Here is a 15,992-nt window from a genome sequence, read left to right as displayed (position 1 = left end):
ATTATGACATCCTGTGATTTACATTTTTTTTTTTTCTCTTCAATCATTAACATTTTTATAACAAAGTCAAGAAACATGAATGGATGGTTTTTAGATATAGTGATGATGGGTTAAGAATAAGGATTTTGATCAGTTTCTTACTGATGAAATATTTTAGAGCTTGAAATAACTAGAAAAATATGAATTCTTTATAAAAATGTTTGTGATTGTATTAATTTACATGACTGGAAGGGTCTAGAACTCACGCTTTTAAAATCAGGCTACCTCATATATCCAGGTTTTTCAAAACAGTGAAAATGTTTTATTTTTTTCAAAGAAAATCATTGAGGGGATGAATTAAAGTGATAGTTCACCCAAAAATGAAAATTCTGTCATTTTTGGTCACCCTCATGTCGTTCCAAACATGTATGACTTATCTTCTGAGGAAAACAAAAAAGATATTTTGAAGAATGTTGGTAACCAAACAGTTTTGGTTTCCATTACCATGGAAGTGAACAGGAACCAATAAGTCATACAGATTTGCAATAACGTGAAGGTGAGTAAATGATATTTTTATTTTTGGGTTAAACTTAGTTGTGACATGAGAGAGTTCATTTAAACGAACTAAATACGCATTGAATTTAGTGTTGCTGAGTGGCAAAAAGTACATTTCGTGTTAACTACCATTTGTATAACCACAGTTTTATTACAAATACGATGGTTAAACTATGGTTAATGTGGCAAATCCGTGGTAACCATGTTTTTTTTTTTTGTAGTAAAACCATGGTTAATTTTCGTAAGGCAATGGATGCAGTGTTGCCAGATTTCCTAAAACAAATAATTATCTAAATCAACTAAAATTAGTGAACTAAATCTCTTGAGCGTACACAGGATGAGGAAAGAAAAGCAGAAACACGGGAGGAATGTAGTATATGTAGAGTGCTGCTTGAACACCAGGTGCGGAGATTTATCAACTGCTACGTTATTGTGTCATGTGGCTCAAGTATTATCAAACAAAACACAAATGAAAAAAAAAAAAAAAAAGAAATACACGATTGTATTTTAGTTTAAAATGTAGTTTACAACTGCGTGACTGCTCGTGCTCATATTTTGAAAACACCCCCATAAAGAGGATGGCAACACAGATGAGAGAGAGGGTGTGGCTTAATAAATACATCATGACAGCATGAATCTAATAACGAGGCGCTACGCTATACTGTGTTTTTCGCACTAGACAAATTCACCATTAACCATGCTGCATTAATATTTACCAGCATGACATTTAAAACTGTAAATCTCAATACATGAACGAGAATGTTACAATTTCAATTCGCGCCTCCTCCATCGTGACTCATTTACGAAGTCAGCTGACCAAATCCTTAGGAACCGACTCACTACAGCGATGGACCAAGAGCCTTGAATTTCACAACAGACTCACTCTCCCTGCAGTGAGGAACCGGCGCAGGACAGGACAATATGCTCAGGTGGATAAAAGGGAATACGCATTTTTAGCCGACTGAGGGTTGAGTTAATCATGTCGGACTCCTCAGAAGCCTCTTTGCCCGCTTTCAGGCGCTTGAGTTACTCAGTGGGGCATTTTCTCAACGACCTGTGCGCCTCTATGTGGTTCACATACCTGCTGGTGTTTTATCACTCAGTGCTGGGCTTTCAGAACACATATGCTGGTGTGTTGCTGCTAGTGGGACAGATAGCGGATGGAGTGTGTACACCGCTCATCGGTTATGAGTCTGATGAGACACCCGGCTGTGGATCGTATGGGAAGAGAAAAACATGGCATTTAGTCGGTGAGTCACGTGGGTCTTAAAGGGACAGTTCAGCCAAAATTGCGTCTGTCATCACCTTTATGTTGTTCTAGACCTGTATGACTTTCAAAATAAGACTTGATGAACATTCACTTTAATTTTTTATATTATGTCCTAAGTAAATTATGATACAATTGTTTTTGGGTAATCTGTCTCTTTAAAGGGGTCCTATTATGCTTTTTCACTTTTTGAATTTTAGTCAGTGTGTAGTTTGTATGTTTGGGCATAAAAAGATCTACAAAGTTACAAATCTCAAAGTCCACTCCTAAGGGAGATATTTCGTTTAAAAAAAAACCCCTTTTCAAGAACTACAACGAACGGCTCGTTTGGACTACAAAGTTGTTTCCTGTATTTGTGATATCGCAAAGCGGTCCCGCCTACTGAGATTCGAGTGGCTGGGGGGTGGGGAGAACGCTTGGTTGAGTACTGCACGTTTCAAAATCGAAACCCGGTGCGGGTGTTTTTATATCACTATATTTCTGAAGGAAACTGACTGTCATTAGAAAATTTTGGATGTCATTTTCATTTAATCTTGCATGTAATGTCTGATAAAGCAGCGTTTGTGAGCGGAGCTCTGCTTTGTGTACAGCGTTACCAGGGAAACCTCGCTCTCTCCCGCTCCAACAGCGCCTCCCGCTGGCAGAGAATCAATTTGCATATATATGCCGCCACAAATAGTATAAGTCTGTGGGACTATGGTATTAATAAATTAAACCGTATAACAGTTTCACTGCAATTCATGTTGTAATGTTAGAATTAAAGAACAATAAACATAATACATATTCCCGTTGCACTTATCTGTACTTATTTTTAAGCTGTTGTTTACATCCTATCTAAAACGTCATTTAGCAAAAAAAAAAAATAACAATAATGTTACCACTTTAATATATCTTGCAATATCCGTGCGTGCAAAGGTTCTGCGGGATCCTCTTGTTCAATATTCTCGAGGTCTGAATTGTAGAGCTGGGAATCGATTCCAAAAAGAAATTCAGTTCAACAAAGCTTATCTATGGGTGTCTCTCAAATGGTAGGCTGCACACATTTAAATTCGCGAAAATAAACTGAAAGAAAACGAGTCGGTACTGAGATCATCAGAATTTGAGGATGCAGCCTTCCGTTTGAGAAGCACCATTCGCCTCCCTCATGCTCGATAAAAAACCCGTAATTACAGTTGTGAGATAAAAGATTATTTTATTTATGCCATGGTCTGTCTGAATACTCGATTCTGATTGGCTGGCAGGTGTTGATTAAATTAGTTTAACTGCACAGGTAGTTCCAGGTCAGTTAATCACGTTCTATATTAACGCGCTTCCTATAAACATTGGTAACCATAGTAACATACAGTTACAGTTGAATAGTAATACAGACGAAAATAACCGTCATTTATCGTTACGGTCAAATATTGCAGCGCAAATATTAACACATTTAATATGTGAATGCTGGCAAATGACCATGGCATAAACGGGATAATCAACAGCTAGCTGTGCATTAAACGATTTGAATGCACTTCGCGGAGGCAACCACCCTCCGTGCATCGTTTAATGCACAGCTAACTGTTGATTACCCCTTACATATAAAAGATCTATTTCATTTTTATATTTGTATTACCCTTCGCCTCATGCTCGCTAAAAGTGATTAGAAGTCTGATTCGTTTCCACGAAAAGGTTCTTTAGGATAGTTTTAATGAACCAGTTCAAAAAAAAAAAAAAAAGGATTCAGGGGATATTTTACGGTGAAACTGGCTTATGTTGTCCACAATTTTGAGCGCTGTACGACAGAATAGATCATGACCTGATTATCTTATTTCCATCTAAAATACTGCAAAGCAGACAAAATTATAGAAATGTATCGTAATTTTTTACAAATAAAGCTTCATATTATATCCTGCAGTCATGGCGAGATTAGGTTCCTTCGATCTAAAAAAAAAAAAATACAAGAATCGAAAACAACAGAGGAATCGATTCTCGGAATCGAATCCCATCGATTCCAGAACCAGGAATCGAAATCAGGCTCGATTCCAAAAATTGCAAGTGGTGCTCGCTGCAGAGCCAAATGGGAGGAGCTAGAGCTCTAGCTCCTCCTTGCTGGAGCTCCTGACAGCTCCCCCTCGCTGGATCTAGTGGGCGGGGCTTGAGGCATAATTAGCCTGTACTATTAAAGTAACGTTGTATTTTCTACAATTAACGTTGTATTTTCTTTTTTTAAAGCGTTAAAAGTAGTCTTCCGGACAGCTCAAAGCGGCTCTGACCGATGCTGCCTGTGCGTGTATGCGAGAGATGGCGGTAAATGTATCGCAGTCTGGATGCTTACAGTTAACTCCATAGCGGAAAGTTTGGGATAATTTGTTCGTACAATGGATGACATCAGTCTTATGTTTGGTTAAACTGAAGCTAGACAAACAGTGTCACTTACATACTTATCATGGTTTGTCGCCAAGATGTCCGGGGAGCTGGTTAGTTGACATTTCACTTGCATTGCTGGGTCAGTCTGTATATCTATGCAAATATTATTTTCCATATTTATTTGTATAGCGGTTTTCACAATACATATAGTTTCACTGCAGTTTTACAGAACATGCATGTATATTACGCTATATGAATGCTAATAAACTAATCACTACATGCCATTATTACTGATTTTATTCGTTTTAAAGTGTGTGCTTCGTTTGGTTAAGTTTGTTGCTGTGGAACAGTGCGAGAAAGAATTTGAATGCTCTATCAGCCACCATGTTGTCACAAATAAGATGAATGCAATTCAGTGCTGGCTACCGTGTTTTGCACACACCTTTATTAGTTTTTTTAAAAGATAAAAGTATAGCCTACATGCAGATTAATAAATGCACACACACTAAATACAGTATATATGTGGGTATGTATGTTTTTATGCACATTTACTGTAAACACACAGTAGTACTGGTCAAAAGTGTGGGCACTATTACTATTTTTAATGTTTTTCCGAATCAGAATGAGCTTTATAGCCAGGTATGTTTACACATACGAGGAATTTGTTTTTTTGTGACAGAAGCTTCCACAGTGCAACAGAATGACAGTGACAGAACAAAAACACAGATAATAAAAAGAAGAATTAAACAATAGAACAAGTAAATAAGGAATTACAATATACAAATTGACAATTGCATGTACAGGTATATTATGTGCAAATTGAAATGTAGACTAAGTATGTGTGTTAGATGTATAAGTGTATAAATAGTCTGTGTTCCACAATTATTGTCAGGTGTTCATGAGATGGATTGCCTGAAGGAAGAAACTGTTCCTGTGCTGTCCGTTCTGGTGCTCAGAATTCTGTAGCATCGACCAGAAGAGAAAAACAAAACAAAACAGACTTTTTGAAAGAAGTCTCCAATGCTCATCAAGCCTGCATTTAATTGATCAAAAATACAGACAAAAAGAGTCCTATTTTGAAATATTATTACAATTTAAAATAATGATTTTCTATTTTAATGTGCTTTAAAATATAATTTATTTCTGTGATCAAATCTGAATTTACAGCATAATTACTCCAGTTATCAGTGTCACATGATCCTTCAGAAATCATTCTAATATGCTTATTATCGGTGTTGGAAACAATTGTGCTGCTTAATATTTTTTATAACCTGTGATAATTTTAGGATTCTTTGAAGAATAAAAGAACAGCATTTATTTAAAATATAAATATTTTGTAACAACATGCATGTAAAATTACAGTCAATATTCCATTTCAATTTAAAATATAATTAAAAACAATTACTAGCCTGTTGGAGTTTATGCATTCACATTTACATACAAAATTGGGCAGATTACGGTTCTTAGTAGAACTTTATTATTTAGTCTATTATTATAATTACTCTTATTATTATTTATTAAATTAATCAGATGATTTAGTTCATAAATAACCAAAAATTTAAGAGGGGTGCACAGAGAGTAAGCTTTCACATTGTTAATAATTTACATAATCATATAAGCAAAGCGATTTCAAAAGTGAGGAAACTATTCATCCTAATAATATGACAAGCTAACACAGATACATAGTTTAAACAGGTGTTAGAAGCACACACATATAGTTTGAGCGTTTTATATAAGTATTTACAATGGGAGAATCGTGCGTTATTTGTTGACGAAGCATTATTTAAAAAAAAAAAAGTATTTACGTAATGCCGTTTGTCAAAGAAACGATACTGACCATGCTGAAAATAATCATAATCATGACAAATATTAGAGAAAAATAAGCCAATAATATCTATGCCAGCATCTTGCAAATCAAAACAAACATTTACTTCAATTACGGTTAAACTCGCACTAACATTAACAGCCACATGGTGGCGCTTGATAGCGCTTCAAGCCCCGCCCACTAGATCCAGCGAGGAGGAGCTGGAGCTCTAGCTCCTCCCATTTGGCTCTGCAGCGAGAACCCTCTCAAAAATTGCGGAATCTTACAGCCCTACTGAATTGATACGGCAATATTGACGAACTTGCTGTTTTGGCAAGGGGCGGGGCAGTACTGAAACGCCGTCTAAGCTGTTCGCCAATCACAATGCACTGGGACAGCTAACCAATCACAGCACATTTCGTTTTTTGGAGGGCGGGCCTTCATCAAATCCGGAACTAATCGAGTCGTTTGTGTCAGGTCGGGGAGAGAGGGTGTTGTAATAATGTAAATTATGTGAAAAAATAATACGATTTTCGAACCACTAAGCATGAGAGCATGTTCTAGTACACCCCCAAAACAAAATCAAGACTTTGTAAAGGAGCATAATAGGACCCATTTAACTCTCATTTAATTCTCATTTGTGACCCTGGACCACAAAACCAGTAATAAGGGTCTTTTTTTGTTTGTTTTTTTAAAAATTGAGATTTATACAGCATCTGAAAGCTGAATAAATAAGCTTTCCATTGATGTATGGTTTGTTATTACAAATATTAATACATAAGTTTTTAAATATTAAAGTAGGAAATTTACAAAATATCTTCATGGAACATAGTCTTTACTTAATATCCTAATGATTTTTGGCATAAAAGAAAAATCAATAATTTTGACCCATACAATGTATTGTTGGCTATTGCTACAAATATACCCCAGCGACTTATGACTGGTTTTGTGGTCCAGGGTCACATTTACTCTCTTTTTACTCTACCTAGGAACTATCAGCGTCGTGCTGTCATTCACCTTTATATTTAACCAGTGCCTGGGCTGTGATCTGGACACTCCACAGTGGGTCAGTCTCACTTACTTCACCCCCTTCATTGTAATCTTCCAGTTTGGATGGGCGGCCACCCAGATTTCCCATCTCTCCCTCATTCCTGAGCTGGTGACTTGCGAGCATGAAAAAGTGGAGCTCACTGCGTACAGGTAAACTCGTGCAGATCTGAGCATGTAATGATCAACCATTCTCGTGATGCTTGTTAGGAGGACTTTGTCAGTAGTGACCGGGATGATGTATTAGCTTTTTATTGTGATTTGGTTGTATCCGTTAGGTATGCATTTACGGTGATAGCCAACATCACAGTGTATGCAGTGGCCTGGCTGATGTTTCATTTTCAGACTCAGGAAGGAGATGATCCTGCCATTACGGAAAACCTTGGCCCGGTTGACATCCCAGTTTTCAGAGTGAGTGCTGATGTTCTTGTGCTGAACTGAACCCTTGGTCATTTCATCCTGCATTATAAAATAGCTCAATTTAAAGACCTTATGATTTTATCCTATGATTTTATGTGCTAGTGTACTCCCATTTTATCTTTGATCAAATAAATATATTTAAAATTATACTCTATATTACACACACTACCATACAAAGGAGTTTTTTTCAAAGAAAAATGAAAAGAAACAAAGTTCTGATACAACTAATACAAAAATTATTAAAATAAATGTTCTTCTGAACTTTTTATTCATTAAAGAATCCTGAAAGAAATGTCACCGTTTCCACAAAAATATTTAACATCACAGCTGTTTAACATTGATAATAATAAGGCATGTTTATTAAGCATATTAGAATGATATCTATCTATCTATCTATCTATCTATCTATCTATCTGAACAGTAAGACAAGGAAATTTATTTAAATAAAGAGGATCAGTTTTAATTTCATGTTGACTTCTAAAAGTCAGTATACATTTTGATATTCCAGCAAATTTCTCTCAGATGCTTCTTAAAATGAGTACCCTAGTAAAAAATAAATTTATTTCATACTAACTGTAGTTCAAATCTGTTAAAATATTTACTGGCATATTGCTTACTGATATAAAAATTATGGTAACACTTTACAATAAGGTTCATTAGTTAACATTAGTAAACATGAACTAAGAATGAACAATTTTTATACAGCATTCATTAATCTTAGTTAATGTTAATTTCAACATTTACTAATGCATTATTAAAATCACAAGTTGTGTTTGTTAACATTAGTTGACAATGAATGACTTTATTTTCGTTAACTAACATTAACAAAGATTAATAAATAGTGTAATAAATGCATTGTTTGTTAATGTTTGTTAATACATTAGTTAATGTTAACAAATGACACCTTATTGTAAAGTGTTACCAAAATTATAATTAAACTTTATTTGGAGTGCTACTTGTGCAACACACAATGCACATTTCTTAATATTAAGCCTATAATGTGTTTTAATGTCACTACTGATGAAGATTGTATGATCTTTGAATAATATCAGTCTTTAAATGCAAGATATTTAAAGTGTACCTGAAGTATACTTGCAATAGTTCAGCACAATCACATATGCTTCAGTAAATCTTTAGTTTTGACTTCAGCACTACTTCCGCACAATTAAAGTGCATTAATAAGTACACAATTATTTGTTCCAATTTAGCAGACTTTAAGTATACCAGTATTTTATTAAGTATATAAAATATGTAAATGTATTTGTAGTATACATTTTAGTATGTTTATTTTTCACTTGGGTAGTTAAATAGGTTAAATGCATATAATCAACAGTTTACGGTTTTCAGCTGATTTTTATTTTTTTTTGTAGACCAGTCTTTTCAGTCTTTGATTCTGTTGATGTTAACGTACCAGGTTACATAATGCAGGCCTGGTCAGAACAGCCCTGACAAGCTTCATGCAGTAATATCTGTTCACACTTAGGATCTAAGTCTTACAGTAGTGGGCATTGGAGCTCTGTTCTCGCTGCTCTTTCACCTGGGCACACGGGAGAAGGAGGCACGTCCCCGTCAGGAGGAGGAGGGCTCTAGTCCTGGGGAGCGCCAGCCTCTAATTAACAACACCACTGTGTCTCGTCCCACCAGTCTGCTGCAGTGGAAACACTGGCTGAGACAGCCATCATTCTACCAGGTTAGCAGCCGATGCCCATGTTATTTTTCAGTTAATTCTCAGCTTTTGTGATTAATCTGAATAGTGGCTTGAAACACAATGTTATCACTTAATCACAGTGGTTTTTACAGTATTTAGTTATAACAGACAGTTCGGAAAGTCGATATCATCTCTAAACCCTGCTCTGTTATTCAGGTGGCTTTGCTTTATATGTCCACCAGACTGATAGTGAACCTGTCGCAAACATACATATCCATGTATCTCACCTACACACTACTGCTGCCAAAGGTAAGACAGCTATAGTAATACTACACTTTGCACCCAGTTCATCAACAAAAGCATCGAAGAAAAAAGGCAGTGATCACTGTTTGATCCTCTCTTTTGCAGAAGTACATAGCCAGCATTCCCCTGGTCATGTTCCTGAGTGGTTTTGCTTCCTCATTTATCATGAAGCCTCTAAGCAAGCTAATAGGCAAATGTGTGAGTATGAGTTTGCATGTGTGTGTTTTGATTGAAATATAAAGCATATACCTCTTCCCCTTGTTGGAAGTGATTAACAGTCCAGAGAATACCAGTCAGTTTTGCTGCGTCATATACGCATGATCAAATTTATGAGTTCGGTTCGCACACGAACACCACCATAAAGTCGTAATTACCAGTGGGGAAATGTGTGATTTCCTTTGAGCCCAAGCTTTATGAGTTGGAGGTATGTCAAATATAGATTTGAAAAACACACCTGATGTGCATCCTTGTTAAATTAGTGCTAAAAATCTTCTTGTCTTCATCAGGAAGTAAAAAAGAGAAAAAAATAGGAAATTGCCTATTAAGTCAATTTTATTCTTACCAAAATAACTGTTAAATCACGTTGCAATACTTCCCTTCTATTCTTAATCAATGGCTGTTGTAATTACCAAATAGGATTTGGTATGAAAGCATTACAAATGCATTCCAATATCCCTGATATTTAGACTATTAAAAACACGATGGCTTCTTTGTCTAGTCGTTCTGAACCTTTTTGACTCCTGACTTGCTCCAATGATAGTATTGATAGTAACTATTGTTATTTTTTAATGTACAGAAACCAGTAATAAGTAACTTAAATAATTAAAATTAAAATAATTACATTTCAGGATTCCAGAAGTTTTAAGAGCCGAATGTTCTTCAGGGGTTCTATTTACTGAATAAGGATTTAAAAAATATATTTTTTACTCATGTAGGTGTTTCAAGAGAGCTGGAAAAGAAAGAAAAAAAGAAAAAAGAAAAGATAGAGCTGTTGAGTGGGTGAATTAAAATAAGAAATATCTTGTGTAGTTGTTTTAGTTGTGTAGTAGTTTAAGCTTGTTTAAAGCTCGTTTTGTCTTGTTTTAAATCATTTTGAAAGTGAAAAGTGAAAGCCGTGACATGTTGCCAAGTATGGCAACCCATACTCAGAATTTGTGCTCTGCATTTTACCCATCCAAGTGCACACACACACAGCAGTGAGTAGTAAACACACACCTGGAGCAGTTGGCAGCCATTTTGCTTCAGGGCTCGGGGAGTTGTGGTATTGAAGGTGGAGTGAGCTCTGTACATTCACTCCCCCCACCTACAATTCCTGCTGGTACTGAGACTTGAACCCACAACCTCCAACTCTCTAACCATAAGGCCACCTAGTGGGCCTCGGCTCCCTTACCCCTTGGTCCCCATCCAGTATTTAAGGGACCATCTGAAAAATTAAAGTGAAAACGAATGGAAAAACAATTCCCTAGACATTTTTCATGTGCAGTATTGGAAGCTAATACAATATGATAGAAGGATTTTATTTACACTAAAGTGTCTTTTTTTTTTTTTTTTCTTATCGACAGATGACCTATTTTTTGGGACTGTTGCTGATTCTTGCGTTCTCCTATTGGGTGCTGCTGGACGCACACATGGGAGAAAAGGTGTATGGCGCTGCGGTCTTGCTCGGAGTGGGGTCCGCTACCATCCTGGTGATGTCACTTGCCATGACAGCCGAACTCATAGGAGACCAAACAGTAAGTGCTGATACCAATCAGTAATGGAGAACTGAAAATGAACAGGAACTGCTTGAAGCAAATGTTTTGAGCGTATTCAGTGCTAAAAACGTCAACAGTAACGCATGATTGAACCAGTAAGATATGCAGATGTTTACAGAAGTGAAAGGCATATGCTTCCGAGTGACTAGTTTCAAAAGTGTAAAAATGGATGCAAGGAACTAAAATTGTGCTATTAAAGAAGTGTTCAAGTTTCTGATAAGACTTTTTTCTTTTCCTCCTGACAGCAAAGTGGTGCTTTTGTTTATGGAGCTATGAGCTTCACAGACAAGGTGGCTAATGGTCTGGGAGTTATGATTATTCAGACGCTTCATCCCTGCCGGTAAGTGTGTATATCCCTGCATGGATGCATGCTAGAATTTGAAGTGAGTGAGAGAGACTGTTTTAATGGTTTCATTTTATGTATAGAGTAAAATAAATGAAACAAAATATTTTTTGCATTCATTATTTTTAATATTTATATTTACATGTGTGATTTCTCTCATATAGCACAATGATATGCTGTCCAGACTGTGTGTGGTATTACCACTATGTCATGGTCATCGTCACTGGTGGAGTGGCCGTTTTAGCAGCGCTGAGCCTCTGCACGATCCTTATCTGGCCTATAAAGATTATGCACTGTAAGGCACTTGACAAAAATATCATTAGTCTTTCTCACTTTTAAACATGTACTTCCTCTTTGACTGACTCTGTTTAATAGTGTTACTCAATAACCTCTTCACCTCATGGCTGACATGATGTTTTGTATTACAGTATCTTTGCAAGATCATATGAATGGTTCAATAAACAGCAAAGACTTTAAGGGTGAGGGCAACATGTCAGCATCTGAAATAACAATCAGGAATCTGAACTAAATGATTTTCTCCACAAAAAACAATCAGAAACATCAATCATCCACCTTTAATTTAAAGGGGTCAAATCAATGTTTTGAGATGACAGGTTTTAAGAAACCAGGCTGCATCATGTATATTTATTCATTGATTGATTTTTTTTTTTTTTCTGTGACAGCTAAATACTTTGATGCAGTTATTATAAGCACACCTATTAAAAAAACCCAGAATAACTAATGATAAAATGTGGGAAAGTTTTCCAAACCTTGTGCTTTTGAAGGTGAAGAAGGTGGTAAATGTTCATGATTAACTGGATCATGACAATATAAGTGATTTTTTTTTTTTTTTTTTTCTTCATAAAAAATATATGACCCCTATAAAAATTATTTTAATAAAAGGTTGATTCCATAGGTTTAAACTGCCATTCAAATGTTTAGGGTCAATCATATTTATTGTGAAATGTTACAATTTATAATGACTGTTTTCTATTTTAATATTTTAAAATGAAAGGTATTCCTGTGATGGCAAAGCTGAATTTTCAGCATCATTACTCCAGACTTTCAGTGTCAAATTATCCTTCAGAAATCATCTTATTATTATTATTATTATTATAGTCAGTGGTGCAAACAACTGTACTATTACTACTTTTTTTGCATCAATATTGATTAATGAATAGAAAGTTCAAAACAACAGCATTTAAAAAAAAAAAAAAGAAATCTTTTGTTACATTATAAATATCTTTACTATCAGTTCAATGTGCCCTTGCTGAATAAGACTATCGGTTTCTTTCAAAAAGTCATACTGACCCCAAACCTTTGAACGGTGGTATACTGTACATGTAATATCTGATGTTTGTATTGTTTTTGCAGATCTGCCTGAGGTGACTGGCCTTATGGGGAGTGATAGAGAGGACTCCGAGAGCTCTGAGCAGCCATCAGTCGACTGAACATGCATCTTCAGCTCTGATGCAGAGAGCTTTTGGTTGACACTTACATCACAGTGGTGAAGGTTAGAAATCAGGTTTTGGTTCAGAATTATCTTTCACACAGGCCAGTGTTTGCTAATGTAGTCTATATGGTGGCCACATCTTGACACATGAGAGAATTTCACCGAGAGCCAAATATGTGGTGAATTTTTAGAGGTGATTAGTTGATATTACTCATGTGTCCTGTATTGTGGCTTTTCATTTCATAGTTCTCACTTAACCAACAGTCTCCACAGACAGACACTTTATGAATTATCCTTATTATGCACATTTTTTATAATTTAAAATGAGTTTTTATTTGAGATTATAAATTTAGTTCAGTTATTTCAGTCACATCCATAAAAACAAGGGAATTTATTTATATAAGGACTTTGCAAAACTATTGAGATTATTATGAAGTTAATGCAAGATGCACATGTTATGATGGATGCATCATTTCAGGTTATATTAATAAATCCATTTAACATTTAATCTCTTTTTAAAAGGGAATTAATGAAAAGGGAAGAATTGCTATTTTAAATCAGGGGCCATGAAGCCATGTGTAGTCATTTCAAGGCATATTTTCAGGTGTGAGATACATGGGTTATCTCTGTTAGGGACCAGAGAGCCAATGATGAGCATTTTTCCCTGCAACCACTAGCTTTTTGTTTTCTTTCATATTTTTATATATGCATAATTGTTTTCATATGTAAGACAATTGGGTCTGACGAGGTTTCTGTTCATATAATTTACTGAACAGAATAAATGTTCTTTATGAACAGACATTTCTGTATCTAGAGTTGATGCCTTGTAACCTGTCTTTGTAACTAGTAACTGATTAGCAGGAATGCTTTGTCAGTGTGAGTAGTTTTAACATCTAGTCAGCTGATCTAACGTGATGCTCAAGACTTTTAACACTTAAAATAAATTGTAAAGACTGACGCTCAAATGTAACTGGAATCAATTAAATAGTCAATTGTAGTGGAATCAATCAACAAAATCAGTATGTTTGTAAAAGACAATTGTATTTTATTATATTTGATGTCTTGTTCAAAACATATTTTAAATAAATGTTTTTTAAATTACACTGTGTTTTAATTAAACATAATATTTATATTATATATGTTATATACATAACGTAATATTTATATTTATTCAGCAGGGAATCATTAAAGCTGCAGTCCGTAAGTTTTGCCTCTTTGTCGCCATCTGCGTTTGAAAACCTGGAATTGCAGCTTTTTGTGGAATTATCTTGCTTGCGTGGGATGTGCTGCGGCACGGCTTCAGCACGGATGAATCTAATGTTTGAGGAGTATGTGTGTCAGTCTGTCAGTCACCGCACTGGCGTGGATATTTACTGTACTTAGGCTAGAATCTGTGATTCCTATGTCTTGGAATATATGACCCAAATAAGAATTTTCACCGTATATTGTCATCTGAACAAGTAAGTAACAAGTCTGCCACGTTTGTTCTGACCAACTGAGGGAAAAAAAGCATTACAATAAATCATGCTACCAGTGGTGATTTAAATCTAACGATCGTTTAGCTCATATCATCAACATCAGCATTGCGTGACAATGAGTATAGTGTGTGTGTTAGCATGTAGATTTCAATTTCTGTACAGTCTAATCTATGTCATGCCATTTGAATTTCATATTAAGAAATTCTTTTAACCCAAAAAGCAAACTATGCTCCCTTCGAACCGGTTTTCTTTCAAATACAAATCTTGTGTAATCCAGGCTATCTGTAATCAGATGCACATTTAAAACTGGAATATAATTTAATTTAATTCACATGTGTTTCATAAACGCATAATACTTTCTGGATTACAATCCGCCATCAAAATGATACATTTAATTATTCTAGCTGCTGTGAGGAAAAAAAATAACTTTCCACAAAACAGAAAAACTGTTTCCACAAAAACATTACACAGCAAAACTGTTTTCAACATGGATAATAAGTAATAATTGATTAAAAAAGTCAACATATTAGAATGATTTCTGAAGGATCATGTGACACTGAAAACTGGAGTAATGATACTGAAAATTCAGCTTTGCTTTCACCAGAATAAATTACATTTTAAAATATATTAAAATAGAAAGCAGTTATTTTAAATTGTAATAATATTTCACAATATTACTGTTTTTAATGCATTTTGACTAAATAATGCGAGATAACCTGTATGTACCTGTTATGTAGTTTTTGTCCACAAGATGGCAAAAGAGTCCAAGAGGTGGATACAGGATCTGATGTTTAAATGCTAAATAATGCCTGCTTGTTGTGTGCTGGCTGTGACTGCATTCATTTCTGGGTGCTGCAAAAATTTTTACATATTATAAAAGTTATCATTGTTCACACATTATTGTAATAATAGTAATGAGTTTTTTTATTTTTTATTTATTGCTTAAATGTGACCCTGGACCTCAAAACCAGTCTTAAGTGTCAATAAGACTGAATAAATAAGCTTTCCATTGATATATGGTTTGTTAGGATCAGACAATATTTGGCCGAGATACAACTATTTGAATATCTGGAATCTGAGGGTGCAAAAAAAATCAAAATATTGAGAAAATCGCCTTTTAAAGTTGTCCAAATGAAGTTCTTAGCAATGGATATTACTAATCAAAAATTAAGTTTCGATATATTTACGGTAAGAAATTTACAAAATATCTTCATGGAACATGATCTTTATTTAATATCCTAATGATTTTTGGCATAAAAGAAAAATGTATCATTTTGACCCATTCAATGTATTTTTGGCTATTGCTACAAATATACCCCAGCGACTTAAGACTGCTTTTGTGTTCCAGGGTCACATATGAGTATTACAAGAGTATTTTGCTTCAATACATTAGCTTATTATGATGTTATTTCTCTTAATAAAATAGTGTGGGTAGTGTGTAGGTTGGTTTGAAAAAACGAGTTCATTTGTTTGTAAATGTGAAAAGCATTTCAGTTACACCTCTGATCTATTCCTCTCCTGTCATGTACAACACCACTCAAAATTGCCCACGGGAAAATCCCACCAAATATTTATTAATAACATCTTTGTTTTGAAGC

The 15,992-nt window shown here is 35.1% G+C and overlaps 1 protein-coding gene across 3 annotated transcripts; it reads left to right on the top strand.

Moving 5' to 3' along the window:
* Positions 1-585: 585 nt before the first annotated feature.
* mfsd12a (major facilitator superfamily domain containing 12a) lies at positions 586-14,017 on the top strand. Of its 3 annotated transcripts, none has more exons than XM_058799732.1 (11): positions 586-1,784; positions 6,938-7,148; positions 7,274-7,406; positions 8,899-9,105; positions 9,280-9,372; positions 9,472-9,564; positions 10,929-11,099; positions 11,366-11,460; positions 11,628-11,758; positions 11,892-11,942; positions 12,838-14,017. In XM_058799732.1, the coding sequence occupies exons 1-11, from the start codon at positions 1,514-1,516 to the stop codon at positions 12,912-12,914; spliced, it is 1,533 nt and encodes a 510-aa protein (XP_058655715.1). In that variant the 5' UTR covers positions 586-1,513; the 3' UTR covers positions 12,915-14,017. The 3 variants fall into 3 exon arrangements, with proteins under 3 accessions (XP_058655715.1, XP_058655724.1, XP_058655732.1); XM_058799749.1 differs by lacking the exon at positions 586-1,784 and adding an exon at positions 3,930-4,254; XM_058799741.1 differs by lacking the exon at positions 11,892-11,942 and having other exon boundaries at positions 590-1,784.
* Positions 14,018-15,992: the final 1,975 nt, after the last annotated feature.

The sequence above is a fragment of the Onychostoma macrolepis genome, chromosome 02, assembly GCF_012432095.1.
Source record: "Onychostoma macrolepis isolate SWU-2019 chromosome 02, ASM1243209v1, whole genome shotgun sequence".
NCBI classification, from domain to species: Eukaryota; Metazoa; Chordata; class Actinopteri; order Cypriniformes; family Cyprinidae; genus Onychostoma; species Onychostoma macrolepis.
This window is presented reverse-complemented; position numbering and strand designations above follow the sequence as displayed.

Bases quoted from the DNA above. Each gene is read 5' to 3' on its own strand.
- mfsd12a (XM_058799732.1), top strand. From the start codon at position 1,514: ATGTCGGACTCCTCAGAAGCCTCTTTGCCCGCTTTCAGGCGCTTGAGT. The intron at 7,149-7,273 runs GTAAACTCGTGC...TGTATCCGTTAG, and splicing joins GTGGAGCTCACTGCGTACAG to GTATGCATTTACGGTGATAG. The intron at 11,100-11,365 runs GTAAGTGCTGAT...TCCTCCTGACAG, and splicing joins AACTCATAGGAGACCAAACA to CAAAGTGGTGCTTTTGTTTA.